This window comes from Ostrea edulis, chromosome 10 (assembly GCF_947568905.1).
Source record: "Ostrea edulis chromosome 10, xbOstEdul1.1, whole genome shotgun sequence".
Taxonomy (NCBI): Eukaryota; Metazoa; Mollusca; class Bivalvia; order Ostreida; family Ostreidae; genus Ostrea; species Ostrea edulis.
In genome coordinates, this window is record NC_079173.1 from 29,031,590 (window position 1) to 29,051,990 (window position 20,401).

The 20,401-nt window shown below is 32.8% G+C and overlaps 1 protein-coding gene across 2 annotated transcripts in view; it reads right to left on the minus strand.

Annotated features, from left to right (window-relative positions):
- LOC125665699 (secretin receptor-like) overlaps nucleotides 1-20,401 on the minus strand; it is a 101,205-nt gene that overhangs the window by 72,307 nt on the left and 8,497 nt on the right. The window contains exon 1 of one of the 2 annotated variants that reach the window (XM_056152411.1): nucleotides 12,718-12,918. The exons of the other annotated variant lie outside the window; for it this stretch is intronic. Within the exon in view, the coding sequence (XP_056008386.1) occupies nucleotides 12,718-12,789 (72 nt within the window). The 5' untranslated portion in view covers nucleotides 12,790-12,918. Of the gene's footprint in view, nucleotides 1-12,717; nucleotides 12,919-20,401 lie in introns of those variants that run through there. 2 annotated transcript variants of the gene reach the window in all.

The window sequence follows — 20,401 nt, forward strand, 5'->3', positions numbered from 1 at the left end:
ATGATAGTATATCATTTGTACATATGAAAAATAATAGTTATTTTGTCAGCACGCGCACGCATGCGCGTGCACGCGCATTCCAAAATTTGTACACTAACTTTGGAATCAGTCTAACTTTTTTGTTGTTCATTGAAATGGCTTGAAATTCATATCATAGGTAGATATTGAGACCCTTAACTGATTTACATAGTCAAAATTACCAATTTGCACGCGCATGCACGTGCGCTTCATTTTGATTGGATAATACTAAAATGTTTGTAACTATCTTATTTATGAAGCGAATGAGATGATATTCACAGCATAAGTAGACAATATGTGTATCTATATATTGGTGTAATAAAAAAATGCCAACGTACACGCGCATGCGCGTGCAACGTTTTTTAAATGTTCAATTTTTAAAGGACGATAAGGTTTTTGTTTTTCATCAAATTCTATTGATATTAATGGTTTAGATGTGTCTTGGTACTCCTTACAAATTGCTGTGGTTAGAATTACTGCTAAGCACGTGTATGCACGTGTGCTGAATTCTGATTGGACGATTTTAAAATCGCTATAACTTTCTTATATTTGGTGGAAACGTTATGAAATTCATACTGTGGGTATATGATACAAATGCCTGTTGAACGACATCAACAAAAATTCGGAATCGTACACGCGTGCGCGTGTATGCACGTGCAACACTTTCTTTCATTTCTTGGTACTGAAATGACCATATTGAATGTACTACATGTAATTAAAGACTAAAATAAAATGATTTTTTGCTATAGATTTAAAAGGACATCACTTTTTAATTGGGGGAGGTTTGGGGGAACATATGTAACGGTCCCCGTTACAATTAGAACTAGTTGCCTTTGGTCTTTTTTTTTTTTGTGCCCCTTGTGATAAAGAGGTTTGTGATATTGTCATTCTTTTAAAAGTATATTTTCGATTTCTATATTGAGGGGAATTATGAAATTAAAAAGATTGTAATGCTTATCTTTGATTGACAGTGTGTTAAACCTGACCTTTATACATTTACATTTACTGCGATTTATTCGCATAAACTCTCTCTCTCTCTCTCTCTCTCTCTCTCTCTCTCTCTCTCTCTCTCTCTCTCTCTCTCTCTCTCTCTCTGTGTGTGTGTGTGTGTGTGTGAGTGTTGATTGGGAAAAGATAATGACTTTATTGCATTACATATATGAAAAGAATAATCATATAAGATTTTATAGTTTAAAGAAATTCCAAATAATACAACCTGTCGTTAAATTGAGTGCTGTCTGACGTGTTTTATTCTCGTGTATTATCAGGCCGTTCTTTACATTCTGATGTTGACTACGGATTGCTCCGTTTACCTGGGGCCAGTTTCACACTTAAAACTAAAATTTGTCATAAGATCTATCATAGCTGTTTCTCAAAACTGTCATATCTTAAGATAATCTTAAATTGTTAGAAATCTTAAGACATTCAGATACTTGTCTTAAGTCTATACTGAACATGGTGGTGGTCTATGTAGGTAGCTTATCCGGGGGGAACGTGGTTTCAGGGACAGAAACAATCTATTTGACTTTATGTAGGATGTGGACATCATTGATAAGCATCGTATACTTTGTAATAAACTCAATATTCGTTTAGAATATCCCACAGGCAACTTTTCCATACTATTGCTGCTTAAGCATGTCAGCCTTTTCTTCGTTTCTTTAATTTCCTAGACCAGACATAATTTTTGAATTTACTGCATTGACTTTGAATAGAAGTTACATTTCCCCAAGTTTCCTTCATAGCATTGAAAACTGGGGTTTTGTTTAGAACTGTCTTTTCTTTTCTCTACATCTTCAGTCAATATTGATATTTCAGCAGGTGAAAAATATGGACTTCGTTTCATAGACATCTTTTAAAAGTATTTTGACACCGATTTATCTGAACGCACGGACTTCGTAGGCGCTCTGAGGTCACAAGTAAACGTATTCGAATATTTGTAGACACAAAAGCAGCGGTGGACAAATTCATTTCTTCGCGTTCTTATCTTTGGTGGTTTTCGTAATTTTTCATTCAGTAATTGGCTTTTTCACGTAGGAACGCTTTCGCGCCTAGTATATATAGTCGAACACGCGTTGTATTCGATTAATGCGACGTTCGTTATAAGTTTGCACAAGTACATGTATCACTGTACCCGTGTCTCTAGTTTTCCCGACCCACCCACACTCTCGTTTACGGAACTTTTTTTTTTTTAAATTCAGAATGTTATTTTGTTAAACAAAACCAAGTGCGACGTTGCGAACTTGTAATGAACGCATCAATCCTATTACATTTATTGTATTTTATATTCAAATTAGGTAATAAAATACTTATTTTCAAAGGAGTGTAATGAGGGAGAATATATAGAATTTCACGATTAGTGATTTGATATAGACATTTTTATAAAACATCATTCAATACTTTTACTTTGTATCACAATTTCTGTAATCAAATGGTACACAAACCGCGCGTAACTTTTGAAATACAAAGTAACGTGTAAAATAACATAATTTAAAAAGGAGTACAATGTATTAAATCTTATAAATACATTCAATCATTACAAATGACTAAAATCGTAATACGTCTACTTCCTATTTATATTCTTAGATTCATTTACATGCAGCATTTAAATGCACCCATGCAGTTAAAATATAATAAAAGAAACATGGTATTTTACAATGTACCAAGTATAACAATGTCCTAAGATCTATCTTAAGATTCCTTGGCTTGAAGTTAAGATAGTTTTGTGAAACGGTTCTGCCGTATCTTACGATTATCATGATTCAGATCTTAAGACATTCTTATGATCTATCTTCTGACAGATCTTAAGATAGTTTTGTGAAACCCGGCCCTGATCAAGAGATCGGAATCACAGCGGGTGTGACCGGTCAACATACCTAGACACCTGACCCCCCCCCCCCCTCTGTTTATCCTACTCTGAAGTTTGTATTCCATTTTAAATTACTTATGTGCAATTTAAAAAAAAATGACAATACTCTTAAATAGGAAATATAATCTCGTGCAGATTTAAAACTTTTATATTAAACAATTCTTCCGCCATAAAATGTAGTCCTTTCCAACGTCTTTAAAATTTTGAATTAACATAAGAATTATCAATGAAGTACTGACACAGTGCTTACTCAGTTCTGAGGAGCTAGCTTCCTTATTTTTTTAAACGTTATTTACAGAATTAAGTGACTTGATTAGGAAAGATAAATATATCTTAAGAGAACAGGAAGTGGAATGTGGGTCGGTTTTCTTGATTTTCTTCGGTCAACATTAGAATTTGCGTGTATCGTAATCCCATATAAAACGAAAGCAATGCGTATGTTATTTAATGCTCATAAAGAAAATCATTGTCGCTCACAGCGGTAATCTTGCGATCATAAAATTGCCAAAAGGTCATCGGATAGCCAATATGTTGTATGCAGCAAATGAAGTAAGTTTTTTGCAGTGTTTACATGATATTTTTGGGTAATGTTTTTCTATTAAATGTCCAAGTAAAGATTTGTGAATAATGGAAAAATAAAGACTGTTTTACAGGGAAATGTTGTAGTATATATGAGTTTTTAGCAATATTGAAACATGAACAAAATTCTAGTTAACACAATTTTTGGGTTATCCTATGTCCTAAATTCATTTGGAAGAAAAAGATGAATTTGTCTTCTTCTTTTTTTTCGTATTTTTTTTTTTTTTTTTTTTTGTATTGTAATGCTGCTTTCTAGCACCATGTAAAGAAATAAAATACTATAAATCCTTTGAAGACGTCATTGTATTGGCCTAATGTGTTTCAATTCTGGAGCAATGGTGGGTGAAGTGACCAGAGCAAGCACGTACAAAGGAGGGGACAGCTGGAATAAACAGCATGAAAATTCTTGACAAGTTAAAAACGGCGAAAAAGGCCTTATGTGCTTCCTAGTACGAAGAGGATTAAGTTAAGTAAGTAAAAACGGCGAAAACCTCTGTTCTTCACATTATTGCAAGGGATCTTTTCATCAGTTCATTCGTACATATGTACATCTCCACTGCCATTGATTATTGCTTTAGATTTAGCCAATGTATCTAGTTTGCACGTGAAAATATATCGGCTAATACACGCTGTCAAAAAAGTGCCTCCCCCCTCCCTTGTTGCTATGTGCCTGCAGCAACAGCTAGGTCGGGGATATCGTAAGTTTATTATGTTCTACAACAAAGAAAGGGGGGGGGGGGGTCAATTGATTATTTTTTGCTTTAATTCGCTTCGAGAATTTTTCATCCAAAAAAGCCGCGATTTTTGCCTCTAAATGCTGAGTATTTGGCAAAGGAACAGTCATTATTTACGTAATAGGTTTTGACGTGGGCAAGGTACAAGCAGGACTCAAAACCACGACCTTCCGATCATGAAGGAAACGAGATCCCCCGCAAAGGCAGCAAAGAAAGGGACATCACTCTCTTTTGATTGTGTAAGCTAATGCCTCTTTTCATTTTGATGCGAGAATGCAGTTTCAATTCATATATAGAAAATGGATATTTTAGCAAATGATTTTTATTATAAATAAATGTTAGAATATTAGATTTTATTTATATATACAATTTTTGTACATGTATGTTAGTGGAGGTATCCTCTGACGGGTTTTACTGCGCGCTTTGTTTTGGCACTACTCCCTTTTGTGACAGGAAAGACATATCAGGAAGACCTTAATACTAAATATAACATCAAGGAAAGTTACCAAGTGGCATGGAAGAATTGATTTTATTTTCATATGAATGACAGACCTGTCTAAATCCCCACGAAAACGCCCAAGATCGGAACTGCCAGCGAACAGGCAAATCATTGTACACGTATAGCACATAATGCACCTATTGTTTTAAAAACAATTATCACAATTTGACTAAATTATCTTTCATACCTGCCACCTTATCGTAAAAATGCAGCATTTCCTCAGATTCTCATTACAAAAACAGTGTTGATTGCAAGCATTTCCATGTGCATTGACAGCGAACGCTGAGGACTCCATGGAAGAAGAAGATAATTATCGTAATATTAAGCTAATTATCGTAATATTAAGCTAATTATCGTAATATTAAGCTTTTTATCTCTGAGGTTATTTCGATTAAGACAAAAAATATTAACGCATGCAGTTTTAAAATCCCGTCAACATCATTAATTTTGTGCGATTGTCTCTTACTCACATTTTCACAATTCAATCAACGGAAAGAATAAAAATAAATTTCAAAAGAAGATTTTGGTCTTAGTTGAAAGTTCTTTTGTAAAACGTGGTCCGTACCTAGAAATTGACTCCTATTGCGATGAACGACATCATCAACCCCCTCACAAAAAAAAGGATCTAATTTCTATTAATTTCAAATTGTCACCATGACGAGTACCTATTTAGACTGTAAGCCTTTTCTCGCTGAGGTCCGCTTATATCATCAGACTTAATCAAATAAATCCGTTTTGATCCTTTCCAACCCTGCCTTTTTCTCCACAGACTTTATTTGATTCATTGTATAGAGATGTATAAACAATGCAGCCATTTTAAGTAAGAGATTACAGAAATGAGAGTCACACGAGAACGTGCAAATGTTGGGAGTTGTCGAGGATCCTGTGTTCTTAATATAAAGTGTTTGACGTGGAAAATGCCACTGCTTACTTACACTGTATGTATTCTACCATAAAAAAAAAAACAACAACCCCAAACTCGAGCCTTGCTTTCTCATCTCTGAGATGTTTGTGTATTTGTTCACGTTGTACATGTAGTACTGCCGTGAGTACAAGCTCCGGTCCGCTCAGACGTAGAATGCAGATAATAATTCAAATTGTTTTCGCACGGTATAGTCCAGACTAATTTAACGTGAAGCATAAATGATATATTTGATGTCAAGCAAAAAATTAAATCGAAAACCTTACGGAAATATGAATAATTTAGAAAATTTTCTTGACTCAATATTTTATTAAAGGAAATAAAACAGTCATTTTGTAAACTCTTATGTCAAATACATTTTGATATTTTTTTTTTCAATTTCGAATGCTAGATTTTCAACACCACCACATTATTTCACATACTATGTATAGTTCGTTTATTGCAATCCCAATAGGTATATTGGACCTCTTTAACATTGCACTCTTAATTACCCTCCCCCCCTTGTTTTTGCCCACATTGTGACCAATAACATGCAAATCAGATTGCTGACTTCAGAAACCATCCGAGACAGGTGCCCCGTACAGGAAAACAAAATAAACTCTGCTAGAACATAAGCTTGAATTACCGGAAACAGAAACACACATTATTTCCGATCAAGCCGAGTATTACAGAAGGCTTTCTTTCGAGAGTCAGGATAAGCAGTAAAATTCACAGGATTTAATGAGGCATAGCTCGTGAAAATCATCATCACAGTTTTTACTAATATAGTAGATAATCTTATTACATTGATACGTTTGTTATTTTGTTTTTGGATCTCATTTGAGCAGAAACAAGACTTTCACCAAAGCATAAATAGGTTCAACAAAATTATTCAACCTTATATCCGATTATAATTGCATGCTGGTAAAAGTTTCAAACGATTGCATTATGAAAAACGGAAAATGAAATTTGAGATTTATCAAAAGTACTTTCAACTTTACCTAATATTTTCCCCCAGGTAAAATAGTTTAATTTCTTTAGATTTGAATCAAATCATATGTCATATAGAGACAGCGTTAGATTATATAGAGACAGCGTTAGATTATATAGAGACAGTGTTATATTATATAGAGAGAGTGTTAGATTATATAGAGACAGTGTTAGATTATACAGAGACAGTGTTAGATTATATAGAGACAGTGTTAGATTATATAGAGACAGTGTTAGATTATACAGAGACAGTGTTAGATTATATAGAGACAGTGTTAGATTATATAGAGACAGTGTTACATTATATAGAGACAGTGTTAGATTATACAGAGACAGTGTTAGATTATATAGAGCCAGTGTTAGATAATACAGAGACAGTGTTAGATTATATAGATACAGTGTTAGATTATATAGAGACAGTGACAGATTATATAGAGACAGTGTTAGATTATACAGGGACAGTGTTAGATTATATAGATACAGTGTTAGATTATATAGAGACAGTGTTAGATTATATAGATACAGTGTTAGATTATATATATACAGTGTTAGATTATATAGAGACAGTGTTAGATTATACAGAGACAGTGTTAGATTATATAGAGAGAGTGTTAGATTATATAGAGACAATGTTATATTATATAGAGACAGTGTTAGATTATATAGAGACAGTGTTAGATTATATAGAGACAGTGTTACATTATATAGAGACAGTGTTAGATTATACAGAGACAGTGTTAGATTATACAGAGACAGTGTTAGATTATATAGAGACAGTGTTAGATTATATAGAGATAGTGTTAGATTATATAGAGACAGTGTTAGATTATATAGAGACAGTGTTAGATTATATAGAGATAGTGTTAGATTATATAGAGACAGTGTTACATTATATAGAGACAGTGTTAGATTATATAGAGACAGTGTTAGATTATATAGAGACAGTGTTAGATTATACAGAGACAGTGACAGATTATATAGAGACAGTGTTAGATTATACAGAGACAGTGTTAGATTATACAGACAGTGTTACATTATATAGAGACAGTGTTACATTATATAGAGACAGTGTTACATTATATAGAGACAGTGTTAGATTATATAGAGACAGCATTAGATTATATAGAGACAATGTTGGATTATATAGAGACAGTGACAGATTATATAGAGACAGTGTTAGATTATATAGAGACAGTGTTAGATTATATAGAGACAGTGTTAGATTATACAGAGACAGTGACAGATTATATAGAGACAGTGTTAGATTATACAGAGACAGTGTTAGATTATATAGAGACAGTGTTAGATTATATAGAGACAGTGTTACATTATATAGAGACAGTGTTAGATTATACAGAGATAGTGTTAGATTATATAGAGACAGTGTTAGATTATATAGAGACAGTGTTAGATAAGAGAAAAATCTTCTCTTATAGGTATGCAATTTTTAGTATCATTTTGAAATAATCTAGAATTTGTTCATTTGAACATGTCAATGTAACTATTTATGACAGAATAAGAGATGTTTCAAGATTTCACCGTACCACTAAGGTAGAAGGTAGAGATTTATCATTCAATTCTGTCGATAGCATTATAACAAAAGTACGACTCTGTATTTGACAGTATGATTTCAAATCAGTCGATAACATTATAACCAAAGCAAGACTCTGCATTTGACAGTATGATTTCCTTCCGCGTTTGGAGAGGAAAACTTCTCATCCTCCAATAAACATCGGTTTTAGTTCCACGTTTAGAATGAGAACCTCTTCCCACCCTCCAATAAACATCGGTTTATTTCCACGTTTAGAATGAGAACCTCTTCCCACCCTCCAATAAACATCGGTTTTATTTCCACGTTTAGAATGAGAACCTCTTCTCACCCTCCAATAAACATCGATTTTCCCCGCTAGTTTGGAAGAGTATGTATGAGAAGGAACGTGACTTCAAGAATGGGAAAACGAGAAAACGAAACTAAAATTTAATGAACAGTTTATAGATCAAATTTATTGTATACGAATATTTATTAGAAACTGCTTTTATTCGCTAATTGCTGGCTTGGAACCCACCCTCGATAATTGAAATTCATGGTAACAGAACACCGATACATTGGCTGTTTATATGAAGTTTTACATGCATTTGAAAATTTCTCGCACAAGTACATTGTAGTGACCTCACCAGTTCATGTGGAATGCAACATATTTTCACTTGAACTAGGCATGCGCGCAGATCTATACACTTCTCCCTTTCCCGTAATTTACTTTGCAATGGTATATGAAAGGCATATACTTCCGCCCTCCCTCCGGAACTTCTAATTGGTATGTCAATCTATGTTTAAACATTAATGGTTATACTAAAATTAACACATTCTACAGCTCGGTACTAACAGCATCAACGTCAAATGAATATAAATTAATGTAGAATTAGTGGTCACGTGGGCTGTAAACGTCCTGGTAGTGAACTGTCAAGGAGACAAAGTCATGCGGCATGTGGGCGACAGGTACCCTGTTAGACTGGGCACGCCTAAAGGTAAATAACGAATTGTGATTTACACACACCTACAACATGACTGTAGATCTCTTCCACCAATCATACCAATAAACCAATCACCATGGAAATCTTCAACTCGATTTCATCAAAATTCGGACAAAATATATACAACTACAAATGATTCAGGTCTACCTGTGTCGTTGTCCGTTATGATGACGTCAGCAAAGCGATATAAATATAAAATGTTGTACCCAAGATGTGAATCGAATGATAAGGACTCAAAAACTTCAGATCTATTTCAGATATCCCAGCGTCAGACAACATTCCCATCATATCTCATTTGTTATGTTAAACAATATTTCACATCAACAAAAAACGGAACACTCTCTCGGGTCCTGCGACAATAAGACTATCTCTAGGTCTGATCACAGGGACTAAGCCCGTTTTGGGCCCGAACTCTGTGATACCATATTTATGGTATCACAGAGTGCGGGCCCAAAACGGGCTTGGCCCTTGTGAGTCTGCTGATGATGTGTATAATGACTGTATATTAGTTTACTATACTTTTGGACTACCACCTGATAATGTGTATAATGACTGTATATTAGTTTACTATACTTTTGGACTACCACCTGATGATGATGAGTATAATGATTGCTAACTATACTTTTGAAACTGGAAAGGTCATCGCCAACATGGCGCACGATGTAGTTAAAGTCTCGTGGTCAGATCACATGACGACAATATATGTAAAATCATTATAGAGTCCACAATATACTAAAATTCAAAAATGTTTAGATACATCCCGCATACTGATACTGATATAGTTTAACACAATTTAGATTTGTATATATTTTTCTACTAATTGGTCAGAATTTTGGAGGTGTGATGTTTCTATTTCCCAATTACGTTTAACAATTCATCCTAAAATATTTACATCATATTTGTGGTGTGAATCAATATCCTTTTGCCTTTATTCATAAAATGAACTAAAATCATGCAATATGTTTTTAATTTCTTAATTTTTTTTATAAATAAAAACATACATGTATGTACATGCATATATTATACTATGAAATAAAAATGAGCAATGCCAACATTGACGAATATTTTTTGTGCAGTTCTTGGTTATTTGACTTACGTACACGTGCACTTTTGTAAATAATTCTGGCCTCAAACCAATGAATACAATTGTGCTTGTAAACATGCAAGATTATTCACACAGAGGAAAAAATCAAATGGAGAAATTGTCCCCACGATGCCCCCCCCCCCCCCTTCCTCTTACAGATGCTTACAATGATATGACAGGCCTTGAATGAAAATTTCTGATTGTAACTCCTATAGCTGATGCCAACTAACCATGCCCCCTTTGGAAAGACTCGTTTAAAGTGTTCAAGATTTTCTATCTTCGTTTCAAGGTGGATTTCCAAAAATGGCGAGAGTATAAAATGGGCGGGGAATGTCTACACTATGGCGATGGGCCACAGCTGAGCGTGTCCTTGATCTTTATTTAAAACTGCAGCTGCTGTAGACTTTCAAATTTCCGCGTGGGTATCTTGACCCCCCTTCCCCCCCAATTACAAGGGGGGAAAATCGTTCTTTGTGCCTCCCTCACCTCCCATTGTGTTTGTAAGAGACTTACATGTGTGAATGAGAAACATATGTCAATATAGGCAAGTGAGAACAAGTGAAGATAACGAACAGTGATCAATCTCATAAATCCTATAAAGAATACGAAATTAAGAGAAGAGCATACCCCCCCCCCCCCCAAAAAAAAACCCAACAAAACAACAAACAACAAATCCCTGGACACGCCAGAGGTGGGATCAGGTACCAATTTATGTTCAATTATTTTCATCTTTTCATCTGAAAATGTTTTGTACATTTATGATAGACATATAATATACGCCGCTTGAAGGTCGGTCCCGTGTCAAAGCAGAGTTTTAAAAAGAGGAAGCCCGAATGTAACTGACACATCTTGTAATATGTACATGGAAGTCATTAGGTACTATTTATCAACTATAATTTAATTCCTGCGGACCCTGCTCAAACCCACAAACAATAACTCACTCAATACAATTAGTTGTGTTGTAATTTGTTTAAGTTGCAAAATTTACGCTAGGCTGTGAACCAAATTTTATTATCGACTTTTTTTGTTATTGGCGAATAACAAAGGTGAACCTGTTTTTACTTGGGAATTATGTTAGCGAGCGAGGCTACACATACATGTATACTCATGAATGAATACTGGGTAACAGTTTTTTTCAGCGGTTGGAATTTTTTCTATTTGATAATTAAAAGACAGCAAATTCTATGCCACGTTTCTGCTTTCTGCGGTTACATTATACATATTTGAACCTATTAAAATCTATGTCTTTTGTAATTGTAATTAATGTCGATTTTTCATATATATATCCGCAAAATTTCTCAAAAAATGGACTATCACAGAAATACCCGTTATACGGTATAAAGATTTGGTCGTAGCAAAGTAGTTTTTAAAGCAATGGTGTTTGGTTTTGGGTGCTTCAAGAACAAATATTTTGCACACACTCACAGAAATGCATTTTATGAAGTCACCGGAGCAGATTTATACAGAATGATCGTATTTCCATCACTAAGCATGCCATGAATTTACATCGTTATAAAAATGTGTATTGAGATATGGCCTTAAATGTTTATTTTTCAATTATCAGACGAGAAAAAATGATGATAAACAGTAGATTTTACGATAAATATTCGTACGCGTTCATATTATTCAGATAAAATTTGATGTAAACGAACTATTACGCTCTATGCAAAGCTTACACCTAAGGCACTTCGCTCTTATTTTTTTAGTATCGCACTTCTCTCCTTTTTTCAATGAAACCTGTGGCAGATAATCTGATAAGTATTTCCTTTTGAACCCTTCACACAGTGTTAGGTTGTATAATTGATATAAAATTATTTAATAGAACTTTTGTATAGTGAAATAATTAGCTAATAGAATCTGATCCTTCTTTTATTATTTTTTTTTAGATGTAAAAGTCAAGGGAAAAAAGGTCTTGTATAATATCAATTGATTTTATATTTCACTTGATGTATATACAATATTAGCGTGCATATTGGTAAAACGTGTATCATTTGAGAAACAATTGACATTTTACTGACCTCCATGAGATATTTCATTCTACATTTCAGGCGAATCTGTATCTTCCTTTATGTAAATAATTTAGAGATTGTCTACACGATAAGTAATCTGAACCCTGCTGTAGTGAATTCGCTTAAAACTGTTACCCCATCGTGAAAACTGCCATATTGTAAATAAACGGGCACCACCACTCGAACAATTAAACAATAATTAGAATAGAATTCAGATCTTATCAACACGTGCATGTAACACACTTAAACTTGTTATAGGAAGAATAAAGGATTCTGTTCAATGCCTCTGTTCTAAAAGTACATTTTGTTTCAGCTAATTAACCACGGCTATAAGTACATGAAATGCTAACGATCAAAGGGTGCGAATTATTGCTAAACACCAATCAATTTTAATGATATTCAAAACATATAATTGTTAAAATTTCATAAAAATGAGAGAAAAAATATCGAGAGATCTTTGAAAACGATGCAGTTTTAATATCTAGTGGCATGGAGTGATACTTACATTTGTGGAGGCGTATCCGAGGCTCGTTTCATTCATAGACATGTTAGCAGCCGCTCCTCGATTAAAATCCATGCTTAAATATCAGCATTTACTTCATCGCTTTGAATCCATCAGGCATTTCAATAAAGACTAAGAACATTTAAGAATCTAAAACTGTCTTCACAACCTGCCCACAAGGTCGCGGGTTCTGTTAACTATGCTGCTATTGTATATACTCAGTGTCTGTACTGCTTCACTTCAGGGCCCTCTCATACCTTCAATTGGTTAGCGAAGAAAGAATATTGATTCGGTTATAACTTTATAAACAAGATACTTTAATTTGACAATAGCTGTAAAACTTTCGCAGACAATTTTCCATATTCATCGTATATCTACAACGGTATACTAGTATATTTATTGTGTATCTATATATTCATTGTGTATCTATATATTTATTGTGTATCTATATATTTATTATGTATCTATATATTTATTGTGTATCTATATATTCATTGTGTATCTATATATTAATTGTGTATCTATATATTAATTGTGTATCTATATATTCATTGTGTATCTATATATTCATTGTGTATCTATAATATATGTATTATGTATCTATATATTTATTGTTTATCTACATATGTATTGTATATCTATATATTTATGGTGTATCTATATATTTATTATATATCTATAAATTGATGGTGTATTTATATATTTATCGTGTATCTACAATAGTATATATTTATTGTGTATCTATATATTTATTGTTTATCTATAATATATTTATTGTGTATCTGCATGTATATATTTATTGTGTATCTATATATCTATTATCTATATATTTATTGTGTATCTATATATTTATTGTGTATCTATATATTACATTGTAATTGTGTATCTATAATATATTCATCATATATCTATGTATTTATTGTGTATCTATATATTTATTGTGTATGTATATATTTATTATTTATCGTGTATCTATATATGTATTGTGTATCTATATATTAATTGTGTATCTATATATTCATTGTGTATCTATATATTTATTGTGTATCTATATATTTATTGGGTATGTATATATTCATTGTGTATCTATATGTTTATTGTACACCTATATATTTATTATGTATCTATAATATTTATTGTGTATCTATATATTTATTGTGTATCTATATATTTATTGAGTATCTATATATTTATTGTATACCTATATATTCATTGTATATATATATATATATATATATATATATATATATATATATATATATATATATATTAATTGTGTATCTATATATTAATTGTGTATCTATATGTTTATTGTGTATCTATATATTTATTATGTATCTATATATTTATTGTATAGCTAGATATTTATTGTGTATCTATATATTTATTGTGTATCTATATATTTATTGTGTATCTACATATTTATTGTGTATCTATATATTTATTGTGTATCTCTATATTCATTGTGTATCTATATATTTATCGTATAGCTATATATTCATTGTGTATCTATATATTTATCGTATAGCTATATATTCATTGTGTATCTATATATTTATCGTATAGCTATATATTCATTGTGTATCTATATATTTATCGTATAGCTATCTATTCATTGTGTATCTATATATTTATTGTGTATCTATATATTTATTGTGTATCTCTATATTCATTGTGTATCTACATATTTATTGTGTATCTATATATTTATTGTGTATCTATATATTTATTGTGTATCTATATATTAATTATGTATCTATATATTTATCGTATAGCTATATATTCATTGTGTATCTATATATTTATTGTATCTATATTTTTATTGTGTATCTATATATTTATTGTGTATCTCTATATTCATTGTGTATCTACATATTTATTGTGTATCTATATATTTATTGTGTATCTATATATTTATTGTGTATCTATATATTAATTGTGTATCTATATATTTATCGTATAGCTATATATTCATTGTGTATCTATATATTTATTGTATCTATATTTTTATTGTGTATCTATATATTTATTGTGTATCTATATATTAATTGTGTATCTATATATTTATCGTATAGCTATATATTCATTGTGTATCTATATATTTATTGTATCTATATTTTTATTGTGTATCTACAATACTATATCTTTAGTGCAATTAAAAAACGAGGCCAGGGATGGGAATGATACAGAGTTCACGACAGGAGCGAATTGTTCTAAGAAATAAATTTCAATATCTTTTTTTAAATGAACATGAGGATATGAACAGCAGCGCTTCACGCCAGCATACTTCATGAAGCACGTTAACGCTCCGTGATAAGAATGCTGACGTGAAGCGCTGCTGTTCATACCCTCATGCGTTTTCAAAATTTATTTTTTATATTTACATTCATTTACTTTCATTTCTGACGGAGAATTCCCGATGATTTGATTTGAACAAATTTTATTGTATAACGGCACATTATACAAACGGTTTAAGCACAAGTTCTTTCAATTTCCCAATCTTATATTGTTTTATGTCCCACTCGAGAATGTTTCACTCATATGGAGACGTCACCATTGTCGGTGAAGGGCTGCAAAATTTAAACCTATATGCTCGGCGTGTACGGCCTTTGGGCAGGGAGGGATCTTTCTCGTGTCACACCTACTGTGACAAGGGGCCTCGGTGTTTGCAGTCCCATCCGAAGGACCACCCCTTTTACTCGCCTCTTACGAAAAACAAGGGGTACGGAGGACCTATTCTAACTCGGATCCCCACGAGACTCCCAATCATTATATATTAATCAAGATCCATACTCACATCGTTCACATTCATGAGGAAATTACTATCATTTCAATTGATAAATATATAGATGGCAAAAACATTGGAAATGTAAATATGTTTACGTATGGATTACTATGGATTAATATGACGTGATTAACGATACGAATAGTTACATACTAATAACCAAAAGTACGTCCACACTGTTACATATTCATATAATCACTAATCCATGTTGTTCAGGAGCTTGATCTCCAGCGCTTAAAAACATTAGCAGCGACTATTGATAAGTAATAACTCAATGGCTGATTTTAGAGATACGGCATGTAACGACACACAGGGTTTTTAAACATGCATTGCATACCAAACAAATACTAAAGAATTGGAGGAAATAATCACAAAGAATTGGTTGATGTTAACGTTTTGGGGGCAGATACTATTATCGTGGAACCGTTTTGTAAACACTCGCCGGTACTGATAATATTAAATGGTCTAGATCGGGAAAATGGTACCGTTATCTACGGCTATATAGCTAATTAAGCCCGGGTTTTTATTAGATTCCGATGCGCGATAGAAGTCACCGAACTTTGTAATCGCTCTTGAAAACGTTAACTGCCATCAGATTAGGTGTTGCGTCTATAGGTAAAAACGCATGACTTAAAGCTGACATGAGATTATAATTACTTACAGGTCGATTTTGTTTCCTGCGTACTTGTAATGCTAAACTCCGCCATATTTTTTTTTTACGATACTGAGTGTTTGTGAAAACAGTTTACACTATGGAATTTTAGACACATTGCGAAGTTTATGTCCGTTACCGACATTCGTGACCAGCAACACAATCGACAGCATTAGAAAACTGAAGCGAATAATATAGATCAGATTTGACCTTTTTGTTCTTGAATTAAACAAGTATTGCTTAATTGGTTGATTATTTGTGTGTTCTGCGTACAATCGAATTTTTTTTATTCGTACTGAGGCATCATCAGCTGTAGGTGAAGTACCACAAAGTTAGACCTATGCTTAGTGCTCAGGGCCGTAGCAGTGTGGGTTCTTTAACGTGCTGACGTTTGCCGCCACAAGGGACCTCCGTTTGTAAGGTCATATCCAAGAAACCCGTGATTCTCACTCTTAGATTACAAGCGTTAGACGAAGGAGAAATCACTACCTATGTGTACGACTTACGTTTGACGCGGCAGTGACACAAGCGGGGATCGATCTCACGACTTACCGATTACCAAGCGAACGCTTTAGCACTGAACTACCATTCGTTTTACTTTTGTCAATGTTTCAACTTAGAACTTTTTTAAAGTCCATCAAAATATTCTAATTATTTTTTTATTTTTATTTTTTACAAATACGCTGTATTTGCAATATGCCCTTTCTGTATATTGTAACAATCTAGACCCTTTAGCTGTGATATTCTTAGCTATATTACCAGTCTTGTGTCAGAAAGAAAGCTTTCATTTTTTTTTTGGGGGGGGGGGTAAAAATACATGCACATTATCTAACGTTGTTATATTCCAAAGATAAACCTCTATATAATGACTTCTAACATTACAAAGGAAAAAAGTTGGTCCCCATTCCGTTCTGAGATGTACATGACTGTGGAGAATCATTTTGAAATAAACCGAGATCTAGATGATGTAGGAATCGTGAATTTTACTTTCGATTCGACAAAATAATTAACATAGATAATCTATTCTTATCTTCAGTTATCGAATGATAAAGACTCTTTAGAAATGACTATATGATAATGTTTATAATGTATATGATAGGAAAGGAAATCGTAAGATTGCATGCATATATCCAAAGTTTTCTCCCAACGTAAACTCTCACTACAAAAGTCGGTACCGCTTTGAAACAATATAGAGATTGATAATTCATATTTGTCATTTTTTCCCCTTTTCTTGGCAGAATTCGTCCTACATATCTGTCAGTGGTATCGAAATCGTCCGTATTCCTATGACAGAACATAAAAATTCATCATACAGACTTTTATCTATTTTTCACCGTGACAAATACTGTGATTCATATCTGTGGTTCATTGTTGCCCACTACAGAGATTAATCATCAAGATTTGTCAATGTTACAAAGTACAGAGATACAATGCCATTATTTACATTGCTGAGGTCAATACGATGTTACAAAAGACAGAAATATTATACCATTATTTACATTGCTGAGGTCAATACGATGTTACAAAGTACAGAGATACAATGCCATTATTTACACTGCTGAGGTCAATACGATGTTACAAAAGACAGAAATATTATACCATTATTTACATTGCTGAGGTCAATACGATGTTACAAAGTACAGAGATACAATGCCATTATTTACATTGCTGCGGTCAATGCGATGTTACAAAAGACAGAAATATTATACCATTATTTACATTGCTGCGGTCAATACGATGTTACAAAAGACAGAAATATTATACCATTATTTACATTGCTGAGGTCAATAAGATGTTACAAAGGACATAGATATTATACCATTATTTACATTGCTGAGGTCAATACGATGTTACAAAGGACAGAGATATTATACCATTACTTACATTGCTGAGGTCAATACGATGTTACAAAGGATATAAATACTACTCCATTATTTACATTGCTGAGGTCAAAACGATGTTACAAAGGACAGATATAGTATACCATTATTTACATTGTTGAAGTTAATACGATGTTACAAAGGATATAAATAATATTCTATTATTTACATTGCTGAGGTCAATACGATGTTTTAACTACCCGATAAATACAATACGAAGTTCCAATTCAAATAAACGGGCACCTGCTATCAATCTAAAGTGATATATATTATCCTGTTCAGCCTCTATTATGGCCTTGAACCGTAATGTTTACTAATTTACAACAAGCATATTAAAGGGGCATTAGTTTAAATAGTTTAGGACGCCTTCAAATAGATTGATTAAATATTACACAGTTTCCTTTTCATTGCTTTTAATTTTTTATGCTTACAATGTGAATGCTTTGCACAAAGTAATTGTCAATCAGTAAGTTCTGTATTTCCAATCGTAGTACAAACTGTTCATGAAATAGTTTATCGGAACTCTTTATTGTTGAGAAGGTAAATATGAAATGGTGGCCATTGCAACGGCTTCGAAAATAGCAAACTCTCTTTACTGTGGGATTTACATCATGTAAAGGTAAAAAACGCATGTTTCATTGTGATAGGGAATTAATAGGATGTCTAAGGCAAAAAGTAAATGCGGACAGGAAATTCAGTTTAACCATTTTAATCGAAACAAGCGGCCGAAGTTCAGGCAAGATTTCCCGAGTCACTTTGTGTAACACTGGTCTGAGATTTAGAAGAGGCGTCAGTCCAAATATCCAGCCTCGACGAATCTCGCTGAGATTAGTTTGCACTGAGTTTTGTGCTATTGCCATGTTATTTTTTAAAGTATATTTTGTATCTCTACATTGAAGAGGCAACTTATTCATACCATGTTTTTTAATTTTTGGCCAAAATATCAAAATTTTCATATATTTCTGGTAATTTAATATACATGTGTAGACGTTTTTAAGATCTGTTTGGGAAAATGTATCAACCAAATTAATGAATTTAAAACGTATGAATTAGTTTCAAGTCTCTACTATCAAAAAATATTTGTCTAAAGGTATAGATATTGAGAACCTCTTACATGAAACAGAACCGGTAAAATCGTGCAGATGTAGAGCTTTTTCATTAAGTAGTCCTTCCGCCACAAAATGTAGTTCTTTCAGAACCCTTTAAAATTTGAATTAACATAAAAATGTTAAACTGGATAGGTTTAAGTAATACATTCATCATATGTTTGGCCCTTTCTCTACAAAGTTATAACATCTAACGAAAAGCTGAAGAGTGAACATCCTTGATGTGTCTCAAACTTATTGTTTTAGTTCCTTGGCGTGAAACTATATCTAACACGTATCTAGCGGAGTGAAAAATGTCAGACTTTGATGAATTCCTTTCAAAGGTATTCCAGAGCGCAGGAATAAATAGTGCCTGACATAAAACATTAACAAGCATTTTCTGATGTGCTTATTCAATCGCACATTGTTTTTCTTTAAGGAAAAATAATAATAATAAAGATCAAAAACACAGTTTAGCGTACATTTATTATTGCTTATTGATTGAAATTAACGAATTATTACATGTCCGTGTATTAATACACCATGTATTACATGTAATACAGGGATACTTTATCACTTTTTAAAACAATGCACTGGGACAACGGTACTTACAAAACGAATGTGTCATTGTAAGTTTCATTACCTGATATAGAGTGTGGGCATCTTGCACTCTGCCCTGGAAAACAATATTAACAATATACAATAGTGACAGAAAATACTACGAATTTGATGACTCCTGTCTACGTCATGAATTATATAATCCCACTGTCAAGGCTTTACAGCATTTGAGTGGATCGCACATCGTGACGGTAAGATACCTGATCGCACATCGTGACGGTAGGATACTCGATCCATTTTTAAAACGTGGCAGACGTATAGTGTTGTTGGAATATTTTTTTTTTAAAAGTAATATGTAGCCAAAGAAGGAGGACATTTTAGTTCAAAATTATTTATGAAACGACTTTAATTTTGGGACATAATGCCTTTGGGGGCGAAGCGGATTATAAAAAAGAATTAAAGTATAAATGAAAGTAATGTATAAATAAGTATAAATCATAAAAAAAATAAAGTAATTCCTTATAATTTTATGCAAAAAGACAAACCAACTAATCTTCGTTAAAAAAAATGTACATAGGGCCTAAATACTGAAGAATTCAAATCACTTGCGCCGCGCAATGATTCACCAAGCAGTCAAAACAACCATCTTAGTTTTGTACGAAGCCTATTTATCAAAATTGTAAAGGTAGTTCTCGAAGGTGAAGTTTGTTACGAACTTCATCACAGA